The 23,772-nt window shown below is 47.9% G+C and overlaps 1 protein-coding gene and 1 long non-coding RNA gene across 2 annotated transcripts in view; one reads left to right on the forward strand and one right to left on the reverse strand.

Annotated features, from left to right (window-relative positions):
- Window positions 1-23,772, reverse strand: part of LOC127037527 (uncharacterized) — a 267,537-nt gene that overhangs the window by 39,125 nt on the left and 204,640 nt on the right. The window lies entirely within an intron of this gene.
- Window positions 3,920-23,772, forward strand: part of LRRC75A (leucine rich repeat containing 75A) — a 177,366-nt gene continuing 157,513 nt past the window's right edge. The window contains exon 1 of the mRNA XM_050929352.1: window positions 3,920-4,508. Within this exon, the coding sequence (XP_050785309.1) occupies window positions 4,239-4,508 (270 nt within the window). The 5' untranslated portion in view covers window positions 3,920-4,238. The remainder of the gene's footprint in view (window positions 4,509-23,772) is intronic.

The following is a 23,772-nucleotide window of genomic DNA, read 5'->3' on the forward strand; positions in this document are numbered from 1 at the left end:
TATAATGCATAGCTCACTGCTCTTGACTTCTCAGTTGAAATTCTGTGGTTCAGAGGAGCCCTGGATCTCAACCTCAGTGTTTATTTTTTTTTCTCTCCCTCTCTTATTTCCTATATCCTACAGAGGGATGAGCTGATTCTGGCTGGTTGACTTCTCAATTTGCAATAGATTTATCTTCCATGGAGAAAGAAGCTAATGGTTCTATAGCCTTCTGGAAGGAACATGCACTGAAATGGGACCATCCTCTGGGTCCAGCCAGAGCATTTTTGGCTGGAAGTCTCTTGGCTGCTAGTTTGTGTTATAAAGAGAGGCTGTGTATCGACGGGGATGGGGTGCACTGTTGTGTCTCAACAAACAATTGTGCTCAGTTGGTTCATATGGGAAAACTATCCAACAATGGCAAGTTTTGTATACAGAGGCTCTGCTCCTATTGACTACAGTGGTGCAGGAACCCACTCTAGGGTAGTAAGAAGACTTCTACAGCCTGCTCCAGGGGCAGTCTCCCTGTAGGGCTCTGCTTGCACATAGTAGCTTGCAGGATTAGAATCTAACTCTCCAGGCCAAGGGAGGCTTGGACAAAGCTAGGAGCAGAATCTCATTCGTTCCTATGTCACTTGCCCACATGTTCTATAATCCATATTAAAAAAGTAGCTGCCTCCTCTTCCCCCCCCCCCCCAGATTTAATAGCAAATGTGGTGCTGAAGTCTCACTTTACTATGTGTCTGTGATTTTTATAAACTATACTACAGTGCATTTCCAGGCATGGCCTGATTGAATTATTGTAAAGAATTCAAAACTAAACTACAGATGTCAAAGAAAGCAATAGAGTACTTTTTTTTTTTTTTTAAATGTGTTGTCCTGGCAGATTTAGACTTCAAGCCCATACGTGGATCTGATAGTATGGTCCCCTGTGGCCACATGGAGTCCTGTTGAAGTTAACCCTCCCAGGGGAAGAGAGGTGTGCAGAGGAGTGTGTTTTTTGTTTTGTAGTAATATAGGTGCTTAGGTCCTGGGGAAGTTCATTTGACAGTCTTGGGCTGGCCTCCAAGGGAGTTCTGTCTCCTGCACAGATGGGCCTTACCCTTGTAGAGAGCTCTGTTGTGCCTGAGAAGCAAAGTTGACAACTACACTCTTTATCCCAGGGTTTAGGTAGTCTTTAGAGATCAACAGCTTCCACCCCACCATCAACCTCAGCCTGGACCAATCTACAGGGGAGGTCCATTTCCTAGACACCATGGTGCAAATAAGCGATGGTCAAATTAACACTATCCTGTACTGAAAACCTACCGACCGCTATGCCTACCTTCATGCCTCCAGCTTCCATCCTGGGCACACCACATGATCCATTGTCTACAGCCAAGCACTGAGGTACAACCACATCTGCTCCAACCCCTCAGACAGAGACCAACACCTACAAAATCTCCACCAAGCATTCTCAAAACTACAATACCCGCACTAGGAAATAATGAAACAGATCAACAGAGCCAGACATGTACCTTGAAGCCTTCTCCTGCAAGACAAACCCAAGAAAGAAACCAACAGGACTCCACTGGCCATTGCATACAGTTCCCAGCTAAAACCCCTCCAACGCATCATCAGGGATCTACAACCCATCCTGGACACTGATCCCACACTTTCACAGGCCTTGGGTAGCAGGCCAGTTCTCGCCCACAGGCAACCTGCCACCCTGAAGCATATTCTCACCAGTAACTGCACACTGCACCACAGTAACTCTAACTCAGGAACCAATCCATGCAACAAACCTCGATGCCAACTCTACCCACATATCTACACCAGCGACACCATCACAGGACCTAACCAGATCAGCCACACCATCACAGGTTCATTCACCTGCACGTTCACCAATGTAATATACACCATCATATGCCAGCAATGCCCCTCTGCTATATACATCGGCCAAACTGGACAGTCCCCCACTGAAAAGGATAAATGAACACAAATCCGATATTAGGAATGGCAATATACAAAAACCTGTAGGCGAACACTTCAACCTCCCTCAACACACTATAGCAGACCTTAAGGTGGCCATCCTGCAGCAAAAAAACTTCAGGACCAGACTTCAGATGGAAACTGCTGAGCTTGAGTTCATCTGCAAATTTGACACCATCAGCTCAGGATTAAACAGACTGTGACAGGCTTGCCAACTACAAAAGCAGTTTCTCCTCCCATTCTATACAATGTGGAGTTTCCAAAGTGCTGAAGGCTCTATGTCCAGCTATATTGGATGGCTGAGGTCCAGCCGAGAACTGATGAAGATGTGAATAACTGAGCACAGGCCATCATGTGCTAGGGTGGGACGGAGTCTCCTAGCCAACTGGAGATGGTAGGAAGCATTACACACAGGTGCTGCTAGGTGAGAGCTCAGCATCAGCAAGGAATTCACGAGCCTCCTGGACTTACTGACTCAATTGACCCACTGTAGGTGTGAACCTTCAGTCCAAGGAGACTGGGTTGTGGCTGCAAACTCCTCTAAATACTTTCCTCTGCCCATTAGCATTACCTCTGTCTTGCCCTGGATTCAGCTTCAATTGTGAGCTGCTCTTTGCCAAGCACTGGGCCATCGGGGGGCTGGTGCTGAAGGAGAAGTAGAACCCTGTCACCGATGTGGTGCTAGCACTTGAGTCCATGTTGGCTGACCGGTTCCCTAGTAGGTGCAGGTAGATGTTGACTAGGACCTGAGCGAGAACTGATCCTTGTAGGATAAACAATAGAAAGGGTCGGGCAGATAGGCTCAGGAAGGGAGATGTCGGTTTGTGTGTGGAAGGGTGGAGGTGTCATTGGAAATATGAATAATATTTATTAAATCCCAGTCCCGGCCTGCTGTCTTGTGCTTCTCTTCTGCTTTTCTCTTTGTTTTAATACCTGAAACTGCCCCTTCTGCTTGGCTTGCTCAGTCCTGCCTCTAGGGACCAGGCTCCTGGCTCTGGACAACTTCTGCTGTACCGGGACCTGCCTCCACTCAAGGGGGCAGTGGTTCCAGCCAGGGCTGCCCCTGGGGGGAGTGCAAGTGGGGCAATTTTCCCCAGCCCCATAGGGGCCCCCATGAGAATATAGTATTCTATAGTATAGCAACTTTTTTAATGGAAGGGGCCCCCAAAATTGCTTTGCCCCAGGCCCCCTGAATCCTCTGGGCAGCCCTGGTTCCAGCAGGGTCCGGGGGGAACCACCCCAACCTGCAGGGGGGTCCTGGGGGGGGCGAGGCTGCCGGTCCCGGGTACCAGTGAGCGCGTGGGGGCCGGGCTGGGAGGAAGCCCAGGCGGGGCAGGCTCCGGACCGGCCGGGGCAGGCTGGCAGCAGCGGGTCTCCTCGGGGCCGGCGCTCGGCGCTCGCTCTCCGCTGCAGCGCAGCCAGCCGGGCAGCAGGGGGAGAGCCGGAGCCCGTCCGGATCCCGCTTCCTCCCGCAGCCCGGCCCCGGCGCGCCGAGCCCTCCCTGGCTCCCTCCTGCCCGCGGCCACCCGCAGCCTGGCTCCCTCCCCGAGCGAGCTGCGCCCTGCCCCGGGCGGGGGCCGGGGACCGCGCCTGGCCGCCCCCTGCGGAGCCCCGGCCGCGGCCCGGGATTGATTCCTGCCGGGGAAGGAAGCGCGGCTGGCTCGGCAGAGCCGCAGCCGCCCGCTGCCTTTGTTCGCGGACATGCAACAGTTCCCCCGAAGTTGCTGCCGGCCCCGTGCCCCCGGGCAGCGCTGGGGGCCTGGCAGGGCGGGTGGGGGCTGACCGCTCTCCGCAGCACCATCCGCTGCCCGGAGCCGCCCGGGCTGTGTGTCTGCAGCATCGTCCCGGGGAAGCGGCTTTGGATCATGCCAGTGGGGCTGCTGGCTTTGCCCAACTCTCCGTGGGAAGAGCAGCCACTACCCATTGCAATCAGCCCCCTGCCCCTGGCCGCGGGGCGGCTCTGGGGCCCTGGGTAAGAAGCTCCCTGGGTTTTGTTTCGAATCCTGGTTGTTGTTTTTCCTGCTGGCAGCAATGAGGGACGATGCCGGTTGTATTTCTTACTGGTGAGCGAAGCCCTCCAGCTCTGCATCCCTGGTGGGGCGACCCCCAGACTGCTGGGGGTCTGCGCTTCCACTGAGGCGGGAACGGAGAGGGCACCCTGCCCGGGAGCCGCTGAGATCTACTGCCCAGCCACATCGCTTCCCACCAGGGGCCACCGAGACCAGACGCTTTTGCATGAAGCCTGGGGGAGGTGTTTCGGATGAGGCTCCTGGTGGCTTGGCTGTACCATGGGCACGAAGCAGACCAAAGGATGCCAGCCTCCTGGTGCAGGGGAGAGCCCCCAGTCGCACAATCCAAGCTCCCGCAAGAAGATGCCAGCTAGGAACCGGGGAGACTTCCTAGCATCCTTCATGGTGAAGTCCAGTGATAAGTTTGGGAAGAGTGGTGGCAACTTGCCCCCTTATCACCGGCGGATCAGTATGGTCCAGGACATGCTGCTGCTAGTGAAGCAAGGGAAACAGGATGAGGCAACTGAACTGCTGCAACACCTGCGACAGGTGAGTGAGGAGGCTCTGGAGGTTGGCACATAGGATGGTAACAAGGTTGGGGTCCAGCATAGGGTGTAAATGGGAAAGATCATCCTAGCAAGTTCTTGGCAGACAAGGTATTGGACAAGCATTTAAAACTAGGCAGGATTAAATGCTAATATATGGGAAGTAAAATGCTAATAGATGGGATGCAATCTCTCCTTGGTCAGTGGTATGGACTGGGTAATCTATTACACAGCTTTTCCAGGTCTAGCTTCTATCGCAAGACTTTATGGGAAAGGGTTCAGAAATCTCAGTAACTGTTGTGTGATCATTATGTCCAAAAACTTATAGAAGCATTGCGACTTCACCCAGTTGTTTCATTTGCAAACATAGATGCAACATAGAAGGCTTCAGAAAGCATCTTTCTCTCTTTTATTGCTTCCAATGGTAGCTTTGGAGTCCAAAATAAAAATGCCTGGTATGAGATATTCCCATTTCACTTTCAAAAAATTCATGTGTAAGCAGCTCTTCATGGCACCCACAAGTCTTCGGGCAATTTCACTTATCTGCCTTTTGTCTCAAAGATTCTTTGTTCATGTTTTTTTATATTGTAAAGAAAGAACTATCTGCAGCTTCATATGTATATCTTACTCTTCTGTCACATACCAGTAAACGGAGTTTAGTTCCTATTTGATTAAGGCTTGTAGAAGAAATTACCTTGGGATCTCTAAGGATGGAAGGTGCTATGTGAAAAGAGGGAATTATTATATTAATATACTATCTTAACCAATGCCCCTCAACTGAAAATCTGTTCTAGTCATGTGTTAAGTGAAAGGCTGGTTTGAGCAAGTGAAAATACAGGCAGAGAACAATGTTCTCTGTCCTTTGGGGTACTGGCTCTGAATCTTTTCAGACTACTGTACCCCCTTCAGGAGTCTGATTTGTCTTGGGTACCCCCAAGTTTCACCTCACTTAAAAACAGCTTGCTTACAAAATCAGATCTAAAACTACAAAAGTGGCGCAGCATACTATTATTGAACAATTGCTGACTTTTTCATTTTGACCATAGAATTATGAAATAAATCAATTGGAATATAAATATTGTACTTACATTTCAGGGTATAGTCTATAGAGCAGTATAAACAAGTCACTGTATGAAATTTTACTTTGTACTGACTTTGCTAGTGCTTTTTATGTAGCCTTTTGTAAAATTAGGCGACTGTCTAGATGAGCTGATGTATCCCCTCTAAGAGCTCTGCGAACCCCCAAGGGTACCTCTGGTTGAGAACCACTTCTCTAGAGCGCTGAAACAAAAGCAGAAAGAAGAGTGGCTTCAGAAGTAAAAGGCTATAGTGGGACTGACCCTGTTTGGGGGAATTCTTAGAAGGAAACAAATTGTTCTGTAAGCTGAGGCACAGTTTCCTGAGGTATCAGATGACAATAAAAGACCGAAGTGCTATGGGAACTTTTGAGGCTTTTTGTTTTTTGGAAGTGATGTGTTAATCAGTTTTCAAGGTGAAAGTGAAAATGGACCTATCCACACCGGACTGGATTTGTTTTAAGGTCTTTGTTTCTTGAGGTCTGCAAGATGTACCTTGCAATGGGAGTGATCAGTGCCACCTCAGGGAAAGCTGCTCAGGTTTTCTCTGTACGGCGGTAGCTTCCTCTTATTCGCTAGAATTGTTGTGCAAAAATGCACCCTTTCTACTCTTGTTCTGCGTTGTTTTCTGCCTTTCTTTTTTTTTTCTCCTGCTGTTATTTCCCCCTTCCCTTTCACAGGCATCTGCCAGAGACGTTTCCCACTGAAGCCAAGAAGGCAGGTTGTGTGACTTGTACCTATCTTAGGAGTAGTTTCATTGAGAGTTATGGAGGAGGTGCTGTAAGAAGAAAGGTGTTGGGTTTTTTCATGTTCCCTACCATGCTCCCCAGTTGTCTGTTTTCACCTCTAGATAATGCTCCCTTCCCCAAACCATAGTGCCCATTTCTACAGGTGATATAATAACACCGTTATTAAAGGCCATGTGTATTCTCCTTTGGGTATCTGCACAGATCTCCCAGTGAATGTCGGTGAGGGTTTTGGGTGAGGAATGTGGCTTGAAAGAGATAATGATTCAAGTTCTAAATTGCTGCCCCAAAACACCAGATAGGCCAGGTCAAAGCTTTGCAGTAAAGAGTTTGATCTAATGCCTTTGAAGTCAATGGGAAGACACTTGTTGACTTCAGTAGATATTGGTCAGGCCCAAAATGAGTGGTGGTGGAAGCAATAATTCCCCTCCTAAGAAGGCTTGTTGTCTGTGCAGTATCACGGAGCTCTGTTCCCACGTTTTGTGTCATCCAATGCCCAAAGCGCTTGAGTCTTGCTTGCTTCGCAGCTGCGATCTGAAGCTGTTCTCCTAGTTTGGGTGGGAGATTCCCCGCCTCTTTCCCTGCTCGGGATCAGTGAGGTGGAGAATCTGAGTGAAATGTGACATTTAACAGTGGTTGCCCTTATGATGAATCTTGCTGCCAGGGTGTCCTGTCACCACGACCGGGGAAAAACTGCATATCCACTGGAGCCAGAAATTCCTTTCAAAATGCTGGAGGAGGCAAGGAACCTGTTACAGTCTGATGAGTCTTTTATAAACGGAGATTTCTATAGAAGAGCTCAGATAAAGTATATCTTGATACGTCATAATAGGGAACACTTCGTCCTAGATACTGTAATAGACTTGATTATTCCCTGCCATTCACAAGCATTATTCCCTGCCACCTAATTAAGAACTTAAGAGCCCCATTGACCAAACTCCTGATTTCCTGTGGCTTAAAGAATTTAATTTTCAGGGATCTTGGCAGTCTGGTGCTAGTGCTGAGCTCTCACCCTGTGGTAAGTGGCAGAGAGAGAACATGGTTAACTCTTAAGATGGGAATTGTAACTGAATGATAGCAAGCTTCTCTGGGAGCTGAATTCCAACGATGGAAGAGTGAGTATGGGGGTGAGATTCCTTCGGCTGAGAGAACTGAGTTTGGTGGCACGTTAGATTGCAAACTCCTTGGGGCAGAGACCGCCTCCTCACTGAGCTTTATAAAGAACTGAGCATAAAAGGGTCTTGATCTTGGTTGGAGCATCCAGATGCTACAGTAATATATAGTAATGGGTGATAACACAGAATTTGGGATTTTTACAGAAGACTAAGGGAGTTAATGCCCAGATTTCAATGGGATCTGGGTGCATAACTCCTTTGGACTCCACTGAAAATCCTAGTGAGAGACCTCCTTTGAGATCACTGGCAGATTTTTCCATTGTTTCCTGTGGGCTTTCGATCAGGCCCAGCGTGCTAAGGAGAAGACCAAGCTAGTAGCTGCAGTTCTCCATGTTTTTCTGTATGAGGCTTGTGTGCTGAATTGATCTGCAGGATTCCTGTACATGCTTCTTATGGATATCTGATCCAAAGCCTACAGAAGTCAAGAGAGGGACACTCACTGACTATGGATCCGGCCCTATACGTTTGTCCGCTTACAGGCAGTGCTTTTTGCCTGCAGAGAGCCCCGAAACTTGGATTGGGTTCTTCCCACAGTTGCCAGCATCCCTAGAAAAGTTATGTATTCTCGACAGCAGCAGGAAAACAAAACACCAACTGGCGGGCAGGATGGCCTACTAAAGTGAGCATCACTATGTCTGCCTTTTATACCTATCTCTGCCACTGATTTGCTGTATGCCTTGGGCAAATCACACAATCTGCCTATGCCAGTTTTCCAGTGGGAGTGATGCTTACCTCATTTGTAGATTGCTACAAGATTTAGTCAGTCAGTGTTTGCGAAGAACCTTAACTACGTAAAGAGCTCTGCAAGTGCTCAGCGTTATGAAGTGAAGCAAGCTTTACAAACAAGTTGAGGGGGAAAAATAAATGACAAATGAGTATATTTAGAGTGTCTTGTTACAAGGCTGCTCCCCAGGGGAAATGCAGTAGGTGGTCGCCTCTCTTTAGAATCAGCTTGGCATTACTGCTGCATTCCAGATCCTACCATCGTCTTTAAAGAGCATGCCTTGGCTGTTTGCACAGACAGCCTAATTTTGTGACGGACTCTTTCAGCTGCTGGTAACCTCTTCTGCTGCTGTTTCCTTCTGCTCTGTTAATAGCATCGACTGCCTTGAGTCCGAGAGCGGGCCTGAAGCATCGCTTGTAAAGCTAACATCCTAAAAAGAAGCATTGTGCTCTCTCCTTCTGAGTGTGCGCTTCCCTGGAAATCAGCATCTCCTCTCTGCATCTGGCATGGCGGCTCCCAGTGGGTGCTGCACATGGGGCATCTTTTTTTTTTTGATAGTGAGACCAACAAATTGAGGATGAATGGAAATGTACAGACATAGCTATAATGCTTGTCTATAATTTGAAGAACCTCGGTAACAGTATTTACGGTAATCCGCTGCATGCCATGGGCATCCTAGGCTTCCACAATGATGCCGGGATAGTTCCTTTTTTTGGGACCTTGCATCGTATGGGGCTGGGGATGGTGGTTTGGCATAGGGGCCCTGGCCATGGGGCTCTTCCATGATATGGGGTGGGAGTAGGGTGAGGGGGTTGGGTAGGGTGATGGGGAGGGGGATCTTGCCTGGTATAGGGCGTGGAAGGGTGGTGGCTGTAGGGGCCTAGCTGTGGAAGACCTGCAGCATCAAACTTTCCCCTAACATCTCCCTTCTCATTGCCTTTGTGTTTGTGCTAGTGGTGGGTCTGAACCGCAGCCTCTGATGATTTAAATCACAGAAGCGGGGGGAAGTGCTGGGGCTTGGCCCAGGCCGGTGTGAAGAGCAGTATCCAGCCATGAAACCTGGATCAGAACTTCCTCTGGCTTGGGGGTTCGGGTTTACGATCAGGCCCTTCTCTACTGGAAAATGCTGGTGGAGGGGACGGAAAGGGTCCGTGCGCAATTGTCTGTTGTGTCCATTCTTGTCTGCCCATCCCTAATGCTCAGGGCCATATCCTGCCCTGAGCTACCAGTGGAGAGCTCTGGGATGGAGCATGCAAACCCTGCGTGGGCTGGGAAGGCGCTGCGCCTGTAATGGGTGTCCGGCCTCTGGCAAGGGACTGGAAAGACATGAGCTTGCTCAGGTGCAGCTGGTCAGGAAGGACCAGCAGCTCTAGCTTGGGGAGAGAAACCTGGCTGGAGCCAGGAGCTGATAGGACCATGGTCAGTCATAGCTTCCCTGCAGGAAGGCAGGTCTGATTGGCTGTCTGGGGCTGTCAGAGTCCTGCCAGTGGCAGTAAAGCCAGGTTACGATAGGGTGGGGTCTCAGAGCTGAGCCCCGAGGTTGGACACACAACCTCCAAAGGGCTGAGACTTAAGCCCGACAGGGACATTAACTCCTTTTATTTTGGGTTTGGTTTTGGAACCGTGACTTTGGAAGTGGAGCGAGGAGGATGTGTTATAGAAACCTGGCCAGAATGCTGAGCCATAAGCCGTCAGAGTGGGCTGGAAACCCTGCCAGGGAAACTGAGGCAGATCGGCTGCAGCACTCTGCCCAAGCCAGCCATGAGGAGGCGCACAGGGGTCAGTATCACGACAACAAGTTTCCATTACAGTCTGTGCAGTTGTGTGAACAGACCCCAGGGCCTATGTCAGACCCCGCCTGCTGCATGCTTAGGAGGGGACTTGATCCTGCAAGGTGCTGAGGGTTGTCACGGCTCACTGAGGCAGCAGTAACAGCCTCGGGGGGTGGGAGGTGTCAGTGGTAGTTGAGCATCTTCTGTGGTGCCCCAGACTGCTCAGCACTCTGGGGCCAGTCACTTAACTGCCTATTCATTCTGATGGGGTGCCATGTGCCCCTTCGTGTGCCAATCTGGTTATTCATATCTTAATTACAGGAGAGGCGTGGCAGGTGTAATTAAAAATAAATGGATGGTGTAGAAAAGGCACACTGGGGACTCGTGTTTACTCTTTGCTATAACACCAGAGCAAGGAGACAGTCAGTGAAATTAAAAAGTGATTCTTTGTTGCGCTCTCTCTAATTAATGAACTTGATTAACTATAAGAGATGTGGGGAAATGGCTGTTATTAATCCCAGGTCCGTGGGATCTGTGCATCAAGTGCTTTCTCTCAGCTCGGGTTGCCATCCAATAATTTTGCGCTTTCTAATGAGGCGTCGGTTTTTAAGGAGAGTTTGGAGTAGAATGTAAAGGAGTTTGAAGCCAGAGAACAATAGCTGTATATCGAGAAATAGCCTTGTGCCAGGGAGATGGAGCAAGGTGATTTAAATCATCGATTTTATTCAACTTTTCCATTCGTACTGCAGTTACTTTTAAAAGAAAGGTGCATTCTCATTGGTTGAGAGAACCATTGCAACATGCTTTACAACTAAATAGAGGCTTTATGCTAGATTTGGTGCATCTTTTTGCTACCTAGCAGGATGCACTATATAACTATTCACGTTTATTTAAGCAATTATATAGCTTAATAGTTTCAGATCCTTATTAATGTTTGTTTTTAGTATATTAGAAAATAGTCAATGAAGTGTCAAGCAGGATTAGGATGGTAACTGGGATTTGATTAAACAAACAAGCATATAAAGCTTATGTTCATCAAACAAAACAACATTAAATGTTTTGGTACATAAATGTATCAAAACATGTTTCACATTTTCAACTAAATGGAGGGATTAACTGTGGTCAGAGAATTAAACTGATTATTTCAGGTCAGACTTGGAAAATTTTCAAATATGCTTAAATGTAAGTGCGTAGAGCATAAATTCCTATGCACCTGTCTCTTGAAAATGAGACCGTCTAAGCAGGGCTTTGGAGCGGAGCCTGGAGCAGCTCCGGAGCAGTGGAGCTGCAGGTTTTTGCCTGGAGCTGGAGCGGAGCCGGAGCACAGCTCCAAAGCCCTGCAGCTAAGTTTATTTAGACTGATCTATTGTGCCATATTTCTAGAGTTTGACTTCAACACTTAAATGGTTTTTCCCCTGACTCTTTCTTCATATAGAAGAGCAGACTTTAATTCTAACTCAATGGTTTTGATAGAGACCCATGGATTCAGCATATTTATTTTTATGTAAATGTTTTAAGAGACCACACTAAGTTTTTAGGCCTTAATATATTTTGTATTAAATTCAGATTTAATTTTAAACAGGTTTATTTTTAAAAAGAAAAACTTATAATTTAAAGGACTGTTATAATTGAAATCAACTAAAAAAATCAGATTTCCTTCCCTCTCCCCCCAAAACCCCCCCAAACTTGATTTCTATCCACCTGGCTTGAGATACAATGAGAGCAGTGTGTTGTGATAGTGTTGAGGTGACCATCTTTCAGAAGCAATGGAACTCCTTTCAAGAGAAAGAGGTGTATTGGTTCTTTAATGTTCTTAAGTAGCAGTTTACTATTTGGTTGGTCACCTTTCAATTGTCAGGGGATTCTGGGCAGGCCATTTCTTTCCTGTGACAGTTGTTTGAGACCTGAGGAAGATACAGTCTTACCCTTAAAGGTTGGATCTTATTCCTTGCAGCGTTGGAACTGGTGTGAGCGTTTTGGTTTGCAAAGATGTTTGTGTGTGAGAGAGAAGGATCTAGTGGTTAGAACTCCTGAGTTCTCTAGTGTCAGCTTTGCCACTGACTGACTGTCTGGCCTTGGGTGAATTGCTCATCTCTTGGCCCCAGTTTATGTAACTTTCACAGAGTTCTTAGGAAACTTAATTCATTATGTTTGAAAAGTGCTTTGAGAGGGGGGAGATGAAAACGGCTGTATGTAAGTGCAAGTTCTTATGAGCTGCAAATAACACATTTGCTGGACAGAATCCCATTACATTCCAAACTAGATGGTGGTGGTATGTCTGAAAAGTTTTTTGGGAGCAGTCACTGTAAACGTGTAATTTAAACCTTCCCGGTTACTCTGGGTACTTAATGGAGCCTTGTAGGTTGAGGTAACCTGGTCATGCAGGAAGTGCTTTACGTTTTATACCAATATAGAATATCGCGGTTGGAAGGGACCTCAGGAGGTCAGCTAGTCCAACCCCCTGCTCAAAACAGGACCAATTTATTTAGGTGCATCAAATCAATCACACGTATTTAGGAGCATAGGCGCCAACTTCTCCTGGCGTCAGTGGGTGCTCGACCACTGGCCCTGCCCCGAGTCCATCCCTGCCCTGCCCCCATTCCAACTCCTTCTCCAAAGTCTTCGCCTCAACTCCGCCTCCCCTGTTGGACTCCTTCCCCAAATCCCCGCCCCGGCCCCACCTCCTCCCCTGAGCACTCCACATTCCCGCTCCTCCCACAGCTTGTTACACCACGAAACAGTGGGATGCAGAACGCTCAGGGGAGGGGGAGGAGGCAGAGGTGAGGAGAGCTGGGGTGGGGAGCTTGGCTGCCAGTGGATGCCGAGCTCCCACCAATTTTTCCCCATGAGTGCTCCAGCCTGGAGCACCCGCAGAGTCGGCGCCTATGTTTAGGAGTGGCTCTGAGACAATAGATTTCCCTAAGTGCACTGTGGTTCCAATGCAAGGTGCTCACGGATACTGATGTACAAGGAGCAGGAGTAAATCACAGTGAGTCATGCAACTTGCATTGTCCAGTGGCAAGTGACATCATAGGCAGGTTCAAACTATTGTTACGCAACATGCATTTTACATTTACAAAGTCGCTGTGATAACTTTAGAGCCTCTGCCCGTAAACTTCACCGCTTTGCAGCCTCGATTTGACACAGCCCTTAACCATGTGCATCAATCTCGTTGTCTTCAATGGCCTTGAAGCATGTGACTCAAGTTAATTAAAAGGCTTCACTGCTTTGCGGAATAGGGATCTCTGGCTGAATTGGTAAGTGTTCCTATTCACCAGAGCATTTAAATATGTAGACTTTAAGCAACTGAAAGTGCTCAAATGCTTGACTGGATTGGGGTCCCCTCTGCCAGTTTGCTAGATGCTCGAAGCCTGCAGCTAATTTGAATAAAATTGACCCAACCCGTGTGCCCTGGGATCGGCTACTGGCGTGATCCTGTCCTGCTGCATCCTGATTTTGGAATGCTGCACACCAGCAACCGCAGTCTGCATGGGCTGCAGCTTGGTGCTAAATGGAAAGGTGCCGTGGGCTGCACTACCAAGCTTTGTGGGCTGCGTTTGGCCCGTCAGGGTGGCCCAAGTGCGACTTTTCATATGCAGCATCCTGTCTGCCACGCGAGAGCTGCCCATCTTTCTGTGCAGACAGGGAAAAGCAACAGGCAGGGTCAGAGACTATCAGGGCCGCATCTCCCTGCGGGCCTGGTGTGCGTCTTCAAGAGGGCACTACTCAAATGTTGTCATCGGTTAAAGAGTGTGTGCTCTTCAGTGTTGACGGGGACATGTGAGAGCCTCCTACAGATGAATGGGGAAGGCTGGCTGAGGCCAGACATCTGCTCTGTGTGCACAATGGGGCTGTGGGGAAGAAAGTGGGCAGTATGAGATACACCCAAGGTCAGTGCTGTGAGTTTGAGACTAGGAATTGGCTTCCTGTGGTGCATTGGAATGGCACAACCATCAGAAGCTCCCTCCCCCTCCATTTTTTTTTAAACCCTTAGAACACTGGAAAAGTTTGCCAGCAAATGAATGTTAACGAGGCCACATCTGACAGTGGTGGGTCAGCCATCATGCCGAGCTGGTGGCCCTTTTATCTCTCTTTCCACCTTCTGAAGATCTGCTCTCGCTTGTATCTCTCTGTGCTCCTGCTCTTCTGCCTCTTCCTTTTCTCAGCGTGTATAACTTCCTGCTGTTCCTGTTCCTCAGTGGGCCTGAGCAGGGACATGGGCCCATCGTACCTTAGTGGTGTCTGAGTGAATGAACTTAGAAAACTGAACCTGCTGCTACTGTATAAATCTATCCTTTTTTTTAAGCTGTGTGTGGGGGAACAAGAAGGGGAGGTGAGGGTCACACATGGCGGTGGCTGATCCAGGTGGATTATAGCTGGCTGGCTGGGAAGGATTAGTGAGATTTCTTTCTTCATCTGGTTGGCTAACTGCCCGGCACGGATCTCTGTCTGCTCCCATTGACTACCCGTGATACTGACAAGGCTCCTCATGGGAGGAACAGCAGCAGATGATGGTGCCCAGCTGGCATGGTTGAGGATGCTGTGATCATCCTAAAAGTGTGCACATTGCTGTAGACTGAGCGTGATAGGGCAGTGTCCTCCGTGCCTATGGAAGGCCTGTGTGCCCATACCTGTGGAGTTGCCAATGCAAAGCTGCATGTCTGCATAACCTATGCTAGCATAATGGGCTTCAGGGAGAGGCTGGCCTTTTGGGGATTTTTATGGGGTTGTTTCAAAAGGAAATACCTTCCCGAGACTGAGGCTCCCTCTCCCTTCAGTGTGTGGGTGTGTGCCAGCTGTTTTGACAAGCGGGTGCCGTTGCCTCTGGGAACTGCCTTCATAATTCGACCTCTTTGGTTTGGAAGTGGCGGCTGCTGCTCCTTTGAAGTCTCCAGCCAGATGGTGTCTGCACGGGGGAGTCTGAGCTGGGCTGGAACCGGGAAGTGACAGTGTATTTTAAATACAGCGTATTTCCCCTGGCTTCAGATTGATAATATCCCATGGAATACAGGGCCTAATGGGTCCCCAAGGGCTTTACAGACCAACACCACTGAAATGTAGCCACTTCTGGGGGTGGAGGACGGCAGCCAAAATGCACATGCATGAGAAAGGGTGGAAGGATGGGTTATGTTGACTGGGAGACTTAGGGCAAATCTTACTGTCATGCAGGGACTGTCAGTGTCTACCCCAAGCAGGTAAGATTTCTGGCTGGGCTTTTCAAAGGAAGTTTAATGGGATTTAGGTGCGTAATTCCCTTCGGTTACAGCTGCACTTGAAGCTGGGGGTAGGTTGACCAGACAGCAAGTGTGAAAAATCAGGGGGGTAATAGGCGCCTGTAGAAGAAAAAGCCCCAAATATCAGGACCATCCCTATAAAATAGGGACATCTGGTCACCCTAGCCAGGCAAGTGATTTCCAATTTGAGTAGCACTAGTTTTCCTCTCCAGGGATGTTTATACTAAGCCTACTGATGGGCCTGGCTGGTAATTAATTACTTTCTGATGCTTCAGCATTTCTCTCTCTCTCTCTCTCTCTCTCCCTCTCCCCCTCACCCCCCGGTAGAAGAGGAGGTTGGAGATCTTTCTGTCAGGTGTTTTTTTCTTTTGGAAAGTTGTCACAAAAAAAGAAATGAAGGGGGGGAGGGAGGAATGGATCAGCCATTTGAGAATACAAAGGAGAACACATTCCTCATGGTTTAAAATGTGACCGTATCCCATTCACTTCCTGAAGATTGAGTTCCTGAGCAACAATGTGCTGTCCTTCTAGGGTGCTGTCTACCTGCAGGTCTTGCAGCATTTTGCAAACTTCAGTGAAATGGATATAAATCATTCTTTCTATTTTGCAGATGGGGAAACTGAGGCAAAGGGACTTGGCCAAGGTCCTGCTGTGAGTGTGTAGCAGAGTCAGGAACCAATCCCATCTCTGCTGACTGCCAATTTGGTGCTTGAATCCCAAGACTTAGTCAGGGATAATGCCTTCGGCTCACCCTTAGTTCAAAGAAAAATACTCCAGTAGTCTAGAGCAATTACTGTAGGCCATAGGGTTAGAGTCGTGTTCTCACAGGGCTTGATGCCATTACTCTAAAGTTCTGTAGGGCTTGTCATATAAGGGCATCCTGTTTCCATTGTGGTTGACCTGGCTGTGCTGCAACCAAACAGGTGGCCACTTATCATTGGCATTTAAAAGAAAACAGTGTAGTGCCCCAGCGCACTCTGCTGTTGTAATATCCTGTGTTGAATGGCAATGCGTCCCGTACACCCACAGTTCTAGTTCCTCGCATGACTTGAGCGAACGCCATTGGAATAAAGCCCCGGTTTGAAGGGACTCTGGAGGGGAGGGGAAGAGCTTTGTGAAATATAAGCCAGCGGATTTAAACAAACAAATCCCCTCTGAGTAAAGAAAGGGCCGATGCAAGGTCCTTGTGTTATGGCTGAGGACGGTACAATGAAAAAGGAAGGATGCTAGTGTGATTAAAGGCTAAGACAAGGACTAGGAAACCTGGCTTTAATTCCCAGCTCTGCCACATACTTGTGTGACTTTGGGCAAGTCCCTTTGCACCCGTGTGCTTCGCTTTCCCAGCTGTGAAACAGGTGACGAGGGGTAATATTACTTCCCTGCCTGCGGGATGCTGTGAGGATGAGTTCCTTAAAGCTCTCTGGATGGGACATGCTCTAGGAGTGCAGTGGTGTTGGAATGAAGGCAATGAATACTTGGATTTAGTAACCGTCTTTGGAGCGGGATCCTAAAATGAGACCCATCTGCATCTGCCCAAGGCTGATTCAGTGTCACTGAAGGGCCACTTTTAAGTGGTTTGGATAATTTAAAGTCAGAACAACTGTTTCAATAAAAAAAAACACAAAGCACCACCCTAGTTCTCCCCTCCATCTCCCTCCCCTTTGTCTGTTTAGTTTTCTATGGTCAAATAAAGCATGGAACCCACAGGTGTGCATGCCCTCGCTGGGCTGTGGAAGTGACATCCATTTACATGTGGCCAGAAGTATTTCTAGGCTGGAGATTGCTGCGTGGAGGTCACTGAAGGACCTTGGTGTGTGTGTGAGAGAGAGAGAGAATCAGGGAGATCTCTACTCATTTAATTCCTGAAGGTTTGCAAAGTTCAGTCTGTAGCTGAGGGGCATATGATCCTGAGAATGATTGTTGGGGTTTAGAAATTGAATTACCTTCCTCTATAATAAAGTTGCTGTTAAGTCGTTTCATTAGCAGAGTTAGTAGAAAAACCTCTTAAAGCCCCCGAATACCAGCTGGTGGTTTTTGCAAATGCAGAAGGTGAATGTTAGGAGGGTTAACAGTAATGTCTCTGTTCAGACAGGAAATGTAGGTGCTGGGGGGGGGGCGGTATATGTGACTGGAGAATGGGGAAGTGGTGCAGTCTGAGCATCGGAAACTAGGAGAGCTTCAGGTTGTGACATCTGCAAGTCTCTGTCTGTGGCCTTAGACAAGTCACTTACACTCTCTTCTTCAGCATAGCAGGAGTCTAAAGAGTACTTACATTCATTATCGCTTAGCGTTTGCAAAGTGCCATGCAGGACAGTGCTGCCAACTTGGGAAACCTGCAATATTTGGTGTTTTCCTTAAAGTCCAGCTTCAGGAGTCAGGTGAATGTGCGACTCTCAGCTTTCCTTCACCCACAAAGTTTCTAACCCTCCTAGATGGTAAGAAAAGCTCAAAAATGGGACCTGAGTGCACCTCAGTGGCCCAAAAGCCAGAAGGTAAATAACCCCCACTTCTATCTATCCCACCTCCCAGTTTACTGTTTTAAAGAAGCTTATGAGTTTTAAGCCAACCTCCTGATTTGTGTGGGACTGACTCATGATTTCTGGGTGCTTGAGGTTGGCAATGCAGAATAGTATTGGAGAAGAGTGGAACACTTCGGGCCTGATCTTGCACTGTCTTGCATCTGCGCACAGTAGGTCTGAAATGCAATCAGAATGGCATTTCCCCCACCACTATCTCCAGCCAGGGCATCTTTCCTGCACTCACCCGGCGCTGGAGCTGTTTGGGGAAGTTTTCAGTGAAATGGTTTATCATGACATGACAGTGTGTCGAAACCAGAGCTGTTTGTCGGGAAAGGTCTGTTTCAATACATTTCTCATTTCTGAAAAAATGTTGGGTTGGTGGGGTTTTTTTTGGGTTTTTTTATTTTATTTATTTTTTTTTTGACAAACGAAATTTGGTTCAAAATGACTTTTAATTTTGAACTTTAAGTTCATTTAAGATCAAACAAAAACTTTCTTTGAAAAGATCAAAATGAACATTTAGCGAAACAAAACACTTCGATTATTGAGCCAAAGTCTCCCCTTTCCCTCCTCATATTTTTGGTTTGCAGTTTTTTTTTAAAAAATTGTCCCTTATTTGGGTCAGGAAAAACCATTTTGAAGTCTTGAAAATTCTCCCTGGATGGGAACACAGTTTCCCGCCCAGTTCTTGTTGGCACGGGGTAAATGGCCAGTGAAGATGCAAGGCAGTGTTTGTGCGCGCACACACACTCGGTTTTGTTCTCCCTGGCAAAATGACTGTGTCATGACCAAAGTTGGGCCCTGAGCCTGTATGGACTTAGGCTATGCTGCTCTAAGGTCTCCCGTGTAGCTGCTCTTTGCCGGTAGGAGAGCGCTCTCCTGCCAGCATAATTAAACCACCTCCAATGAGCAGCGTTAGCTGTGTCAGCAGGCCGTGTAGCACTGTCCATGTCACCACTTTTGTCAGTCAGGGGTGTGTATTTTTTTTTCACATCCCTGACCGATAAAAGTTTTACTGACAAAAGTGGTAATGTAGACAAAGCCTTACTCATGGGCAGAACTTCATACATGATTGAAGTCAAATCAATGAAGTTAAGCTTGTGCCAAGTATTGGGGGTAGCCGTGTTAGTCTGTATGCACAAAAACAACGAGGAGTCCGGGGGCACCTTAAAGACTAACAGATTTATTTGGGCATAAGCTTTTGTGAGTAAAAACCCCACTTCTTCAGATGCATGGAGTGAGAATTACAGCTGCAGGCATTATACAGTGACACATGAAGAGAAGGGAGTTACCTCACAAGTGGAGAACCAGTGTAGACAGGGCCTATTCAGTCAGGGTGGATGTAGTCCACTCCCAATAATTGAGGAGGTGGTGTCAATTCCAGGAGAGGGAAAGTTGCTTTTGTAGTGAGCCAGCCACCCCCAGTCCCTATTCAAGCCCAAATTAGATGTGCAGGTGAATGAACCCCTGATGATGTGGCTGATGTGGTTCGGTCCTTTGATGGTGTCGCTAGAGTAGATATGGGGACAGAGTAGGTAGCCAGCAACTATACACCACAGCAGCCACACAATTAGGGGCTCATTCACCTGCACATCTACCAATGAGATATATGCCATCATATGCCAGCAATGCCCCTCTGCCATGTACATTGGCCAAACCGGACAGTCTATACACAAAAGAATAAATGGACACAAATCGGACATCAGGAATGGTAACATGCAGAAGCCAGTAGGAGAACACTTCAGTCTTCCTGGACGTTCTATAACAGATTTAAAAGTAGCCATCCTTCAACAAAAAAACTTCAGAAACAGACTTCAAAGAGAAACTGCAGAACTAAAATTCATTCGCATATTTAACACCATTAATTTGGGCTTGAATAGGGACTGGGGGTGGCTGGCTCACTGCAAAAGCAACTTTCCCTCTCCTGGATTTGACACCTCCTCATCAGTTATTGCGACTGGATTACATCCACCCTGATCGAATTGGCCCTGTCAACACTGATTCTCCACTTGTGAGGTAACTCCCTTCTCTTCATGTGTCTCTTCATAATGCATGGAGTGAAAATTGCAGATGCAGGCATCTGAAGAAGTGGGGTTTTTTATCCACAAAAGTTTATGCCCAAATAAATGTTAGTCTTTAAAATGCCGCCGGACTTTGTTGTTTTTAAGCATGTGTGTACATCTCCCAGGAACAGCATCTTTAAACTTCCCTGTGTTCATATCTATAGGTGCCTGCAGTTCCCATGGTGCTAAATAGATAACAAAGTCTAAGGTAGCTCTGCTTTCTTGTGAATGCTCATCTGTGTGTCCTGGTTTCTTTCCATTTACCTCTCTTAATCTGGATGCTTCCTTGCTCAGCTCAGCACCTGGACAAATCTCTCTCAATTGCTCAATTTCCATAACACGTGCGTGTGTCTGTCTGGTGTTGGGTGTGCTGGGATCCTGCTTGGTTCTTCTTGTGGTTGGGGTTTGGGGATAGAGAATTAGTTTCCAAGAAAAGTAATTCCGTTGTCCGGCTACAGAACAGGAAGCAAAATGGTATTCAGAGTGGGGGAATGCGTAAACCATACAACTGTTGTTTATGGTTTCAAATTCTGACTCCTTTTGTGATTTAATTTAAAAAACGAGGTAGAGTAGAAAGCAGGGAGCTTTGAACCTGTTGACGGTTTGTTATATTGTCCAGGCATTCTTCCAGGAAAGGGATTAAAGTGAAATTTGATATACTAATTGCCTAACTTTGCCTGCCTGCCAATCTGCCAATGCTCTGGGAGGGAGTAGACCTTTGAATTGAATGGAACCCTTTAATCAGACGGGTAAATAGAATTTTTCCTGTTAATTTCACATAGGGCTCTGGGATATGGCGTGTGTTCAAATTGAATGGCTTTTTTGTAGCGCTTTCAGCTGCAAATGATGATAGATTTTTGTGCTAATTGCTTTTTTAAAAAAGCCCAACGATCTTATCATCCCCATTGGGAAGTCCCTTGTTTTACACACAGGCCCCTTTTTGCCTTTCCCAGTGTAAAGGGGCCTTGCATTAAAATGAGTGTAAATGACACTGAAACCCACTTTACGTCCCCTCTGTAGTGCCAGGGCCTCCGTGTAAATGAGATTAATGCCTTCAGCTGGAACTGCTCACTGCCTTGCATTGGTTGGAAGCTGAACATGAGCTTATTGTTTGTTTAAAAGAGATTCAGTTACTAAAACTGCCTGACAGCGTGGAGGAGGGGAAAATCCACTTGGACTGGGCTTGAAATCATGGGCAACTGGCCTTTCTGACATCCTCACAGAGGGAGGTGTGGGAAGCTGCTGTGAAAAGAGGTGGTAATGGGGCTATTAACTCCTTGGATGAGGGGCTGGGACTGCTGCAGGAAGGCACAGTTCTGCTCATGGGATCCTCCAGAAATCTGACCGTGCCGGGTGCTACGAATGAGGCACCATTGGTTAAGCATCGTTATCTGGCTCTTAATGCCAGAGTTTGTGTAAGTGTGCGTGAGTGAGCCTGTTTTTCTCCTGGAATAGAAGTCCAACTGCTACAGTGCCAGAGGTCTTGCATATGCTGGCATGTCTATGGCTGAACCAGGCCAACAAGTAATAGAAATGCCGAAGCACTGAGAGAGCTGGGAGTGATAGCAGAGTGCATTGTGCTGTATGTATTTAGATGGAAGCAGGGCCGGCTCCAGGCCCCAGCGCACCAAGCGCGTGCTGGGGGCGGCATGCCGCGGGGGGCGCTCTGCCGGTTGCCGGGAGGGCGGCAGGCGGCTGCAGTGGACCTCCCGCAGGAGTGCCTGCAGAGGGTCCACTGGTCCCGCGGCTCCGGTGGAGCATCCACAGGCACGCCTGTGGGAGGTCCCCCGGAGCTGCGGGACAAGTGGACCCTCCGCAGGGACGCCTGCGGGATGTCCACTGGAGCCGCGGGACCGGCGAGCGGCAGAGCGCCCCCCACTGCGCGCCGCCATGCTCGGGGCGGCGAAATGGCTAGAGCTGGCCCTGGACGGAAGCCTCCTGCAAAAATGGTGTCAACCTTGGAACTGGTGTGAAATAGTTCCCTGTCTCTGGTGCTTGTGCTCATGAAAGTCAAGGAGACATAAGCATGTGCTTAAAGTTAAGCATGTGTTTAAGTGCTTTGCGGAAAAGGAATGGCTTGCTGAACTGGGGCTGTGTTCATGGACTCTCTCCCTGCCCCCCTCCCCTTTAGGATCCTCCTTTTCCCATCCTGAAAGTTACTCTATGTGGGTAGAACCCTTAGAACACAGAGCACTTTGCAGGCTCAGGGCTTTAGTCATCCCTTTGCTGAATTATACGTGGTTAGGGTGAGGGTTTTCGAAAGAGACCAAGGATATGTCTACACTGAAGCTGCTGGCATGTTTCCTAGTCCGGGGTAGGGTGACCAGACAACAAATGTGAAAAATTGGGACGGGGGTAGGGGGGTAATAGGAGCCTATATAAGAAAAAGACCCAAAAATTGGGATTGTCCCAATAAAATCGGGACATTTGGTCACCCTAGTCCAGGAGACAGACACAGTCTAGCTCTGCTCGAGCTAGTGTGCTAAATATAGCAGTGTGAACACTGCTTTCCGAAGACCAGCCTTGATGCACTGGGTCCATATTCAGGTGGCTAGTCCAAGCCGCTGGTGCCCGTGCCACAACATTCACACGGTTATTTTTAGTGCACTAGCTTGCATGGAGCTAGCACGTCTGTGTGCCCAGTCTGGAAGGCACACTCCCAGCTACAGTGTAGACACACCCTCAGTGACTTAGGAGCACGGGGTCCATGGACTGTCCACAGAATTCCTGCTTCTAAGCCACATGGGTGCTTTCGAAGAGCTCACCTGCTGTCCTCACCAAAAGCCTTGGTAAGTTGTGACTGGTGGTAGCTAATGCGGGTACGTTGTGCTGCACTTTACTGGGTTGCTGGGGTTTGTTTAGCACGGGTTGCACCCAGCGGCCTTCTGCAGGGAAAGCTGAGCTGGAGCTATGGTTGAATTGTAAGACTGGAAATAAAAACATCTGATTGTGCAAGAAAATCCCCACCCAGAACACACTGACTTCAAGTCAAGCTCCGTGACGGGTTCCAGCAGGGCAGCTGAAAAGTTGAGCATGGGTCAGCTCCTCAATCGGGGCCGCTCCATGGAAGTCGGTTTACAGCAGCTAAGGGTCTGGTCCATTATTGTCTCAGTCGGTGCCCCGTGTTTCTCAGGTTGTTTTGAAAGCATCTTCATTTACATCAAAAGACCTCAGCAATTCCATTCGTTAGGTTTCGGCAGCATCACTATTTTATTGTATAATATTGCAGACAAAATCAATACATTATTACATTGGCGCCTTATTGAGGTATCGGGCTCTAGAAGGAGAATTACACACCGTCTGCCTGTTGAGTTGGAGAAATAGCTGCTCTTTAGATCATTTTTCTCCCTGAACACTGGGTCGCGCTTGATGGCTTTTGAGAGGCATTTGTAGCTTTCAGCATTGCCCTGGTGTTTATTTCAGGTATTGTGACCACAGCTGGAATGGTACATTGTGTTCTACCAATTACACCGTATTAGTCTGGGCTTTTTTCCTATTTCAAATTACAAACTTAGCTTTTAATCAGATACATAAGTGCACCATGGAAGGACAGAGCTTGTGTTAATGAGACACATTGATTCCTTCTGTGGTTCATCTTTGTAATGTTCCCTCCTGTTCGGCTTTTTTGTTGCAAGGATCTTAAAAAGGAGCCTCGGCAGGTGAATACAGGTGCAGCTCCTTTGACCTCAGCAAATGTGCACCTGCTTATGGCAGTGGTGATTGGGCCTGCATGCTAAGAAGAGGTACAAGAAGGGGATATCAGATCTGGAATGGGCCATGGAAGGCTGCCCATTTTGCAGTGTTTGTGAGCAGGAGATGCTGTTGTAGTTGAAGCACTGGGCTGGAAAACAGGAAATCTGTGTTCAGTTCCTGACTCTGCCACAGTCTCCCCGTGTAACCATGGGCAAATCACTTACTCCTTCTCTCCCTCAGTTCCCTGCCTGTAAAACAGAGGTGAC

Source organism: Gopherus flavomarginatus, chromosome 19 (genome assembly GCF_025201925.1).
Source record: "Gopherus flavomarginatus isolate rGopFla2 chromosome 19, rGopFla2.mat.asm, whole genome shotgun sequence".
In the NCBI taxonomy this organism is placed as follows: domain Eukaryota; kingdom Metazoa; phylum Chordata; order Testudines; family Testudinidae; genus Gopherus; species Gopherus flavomarginatus.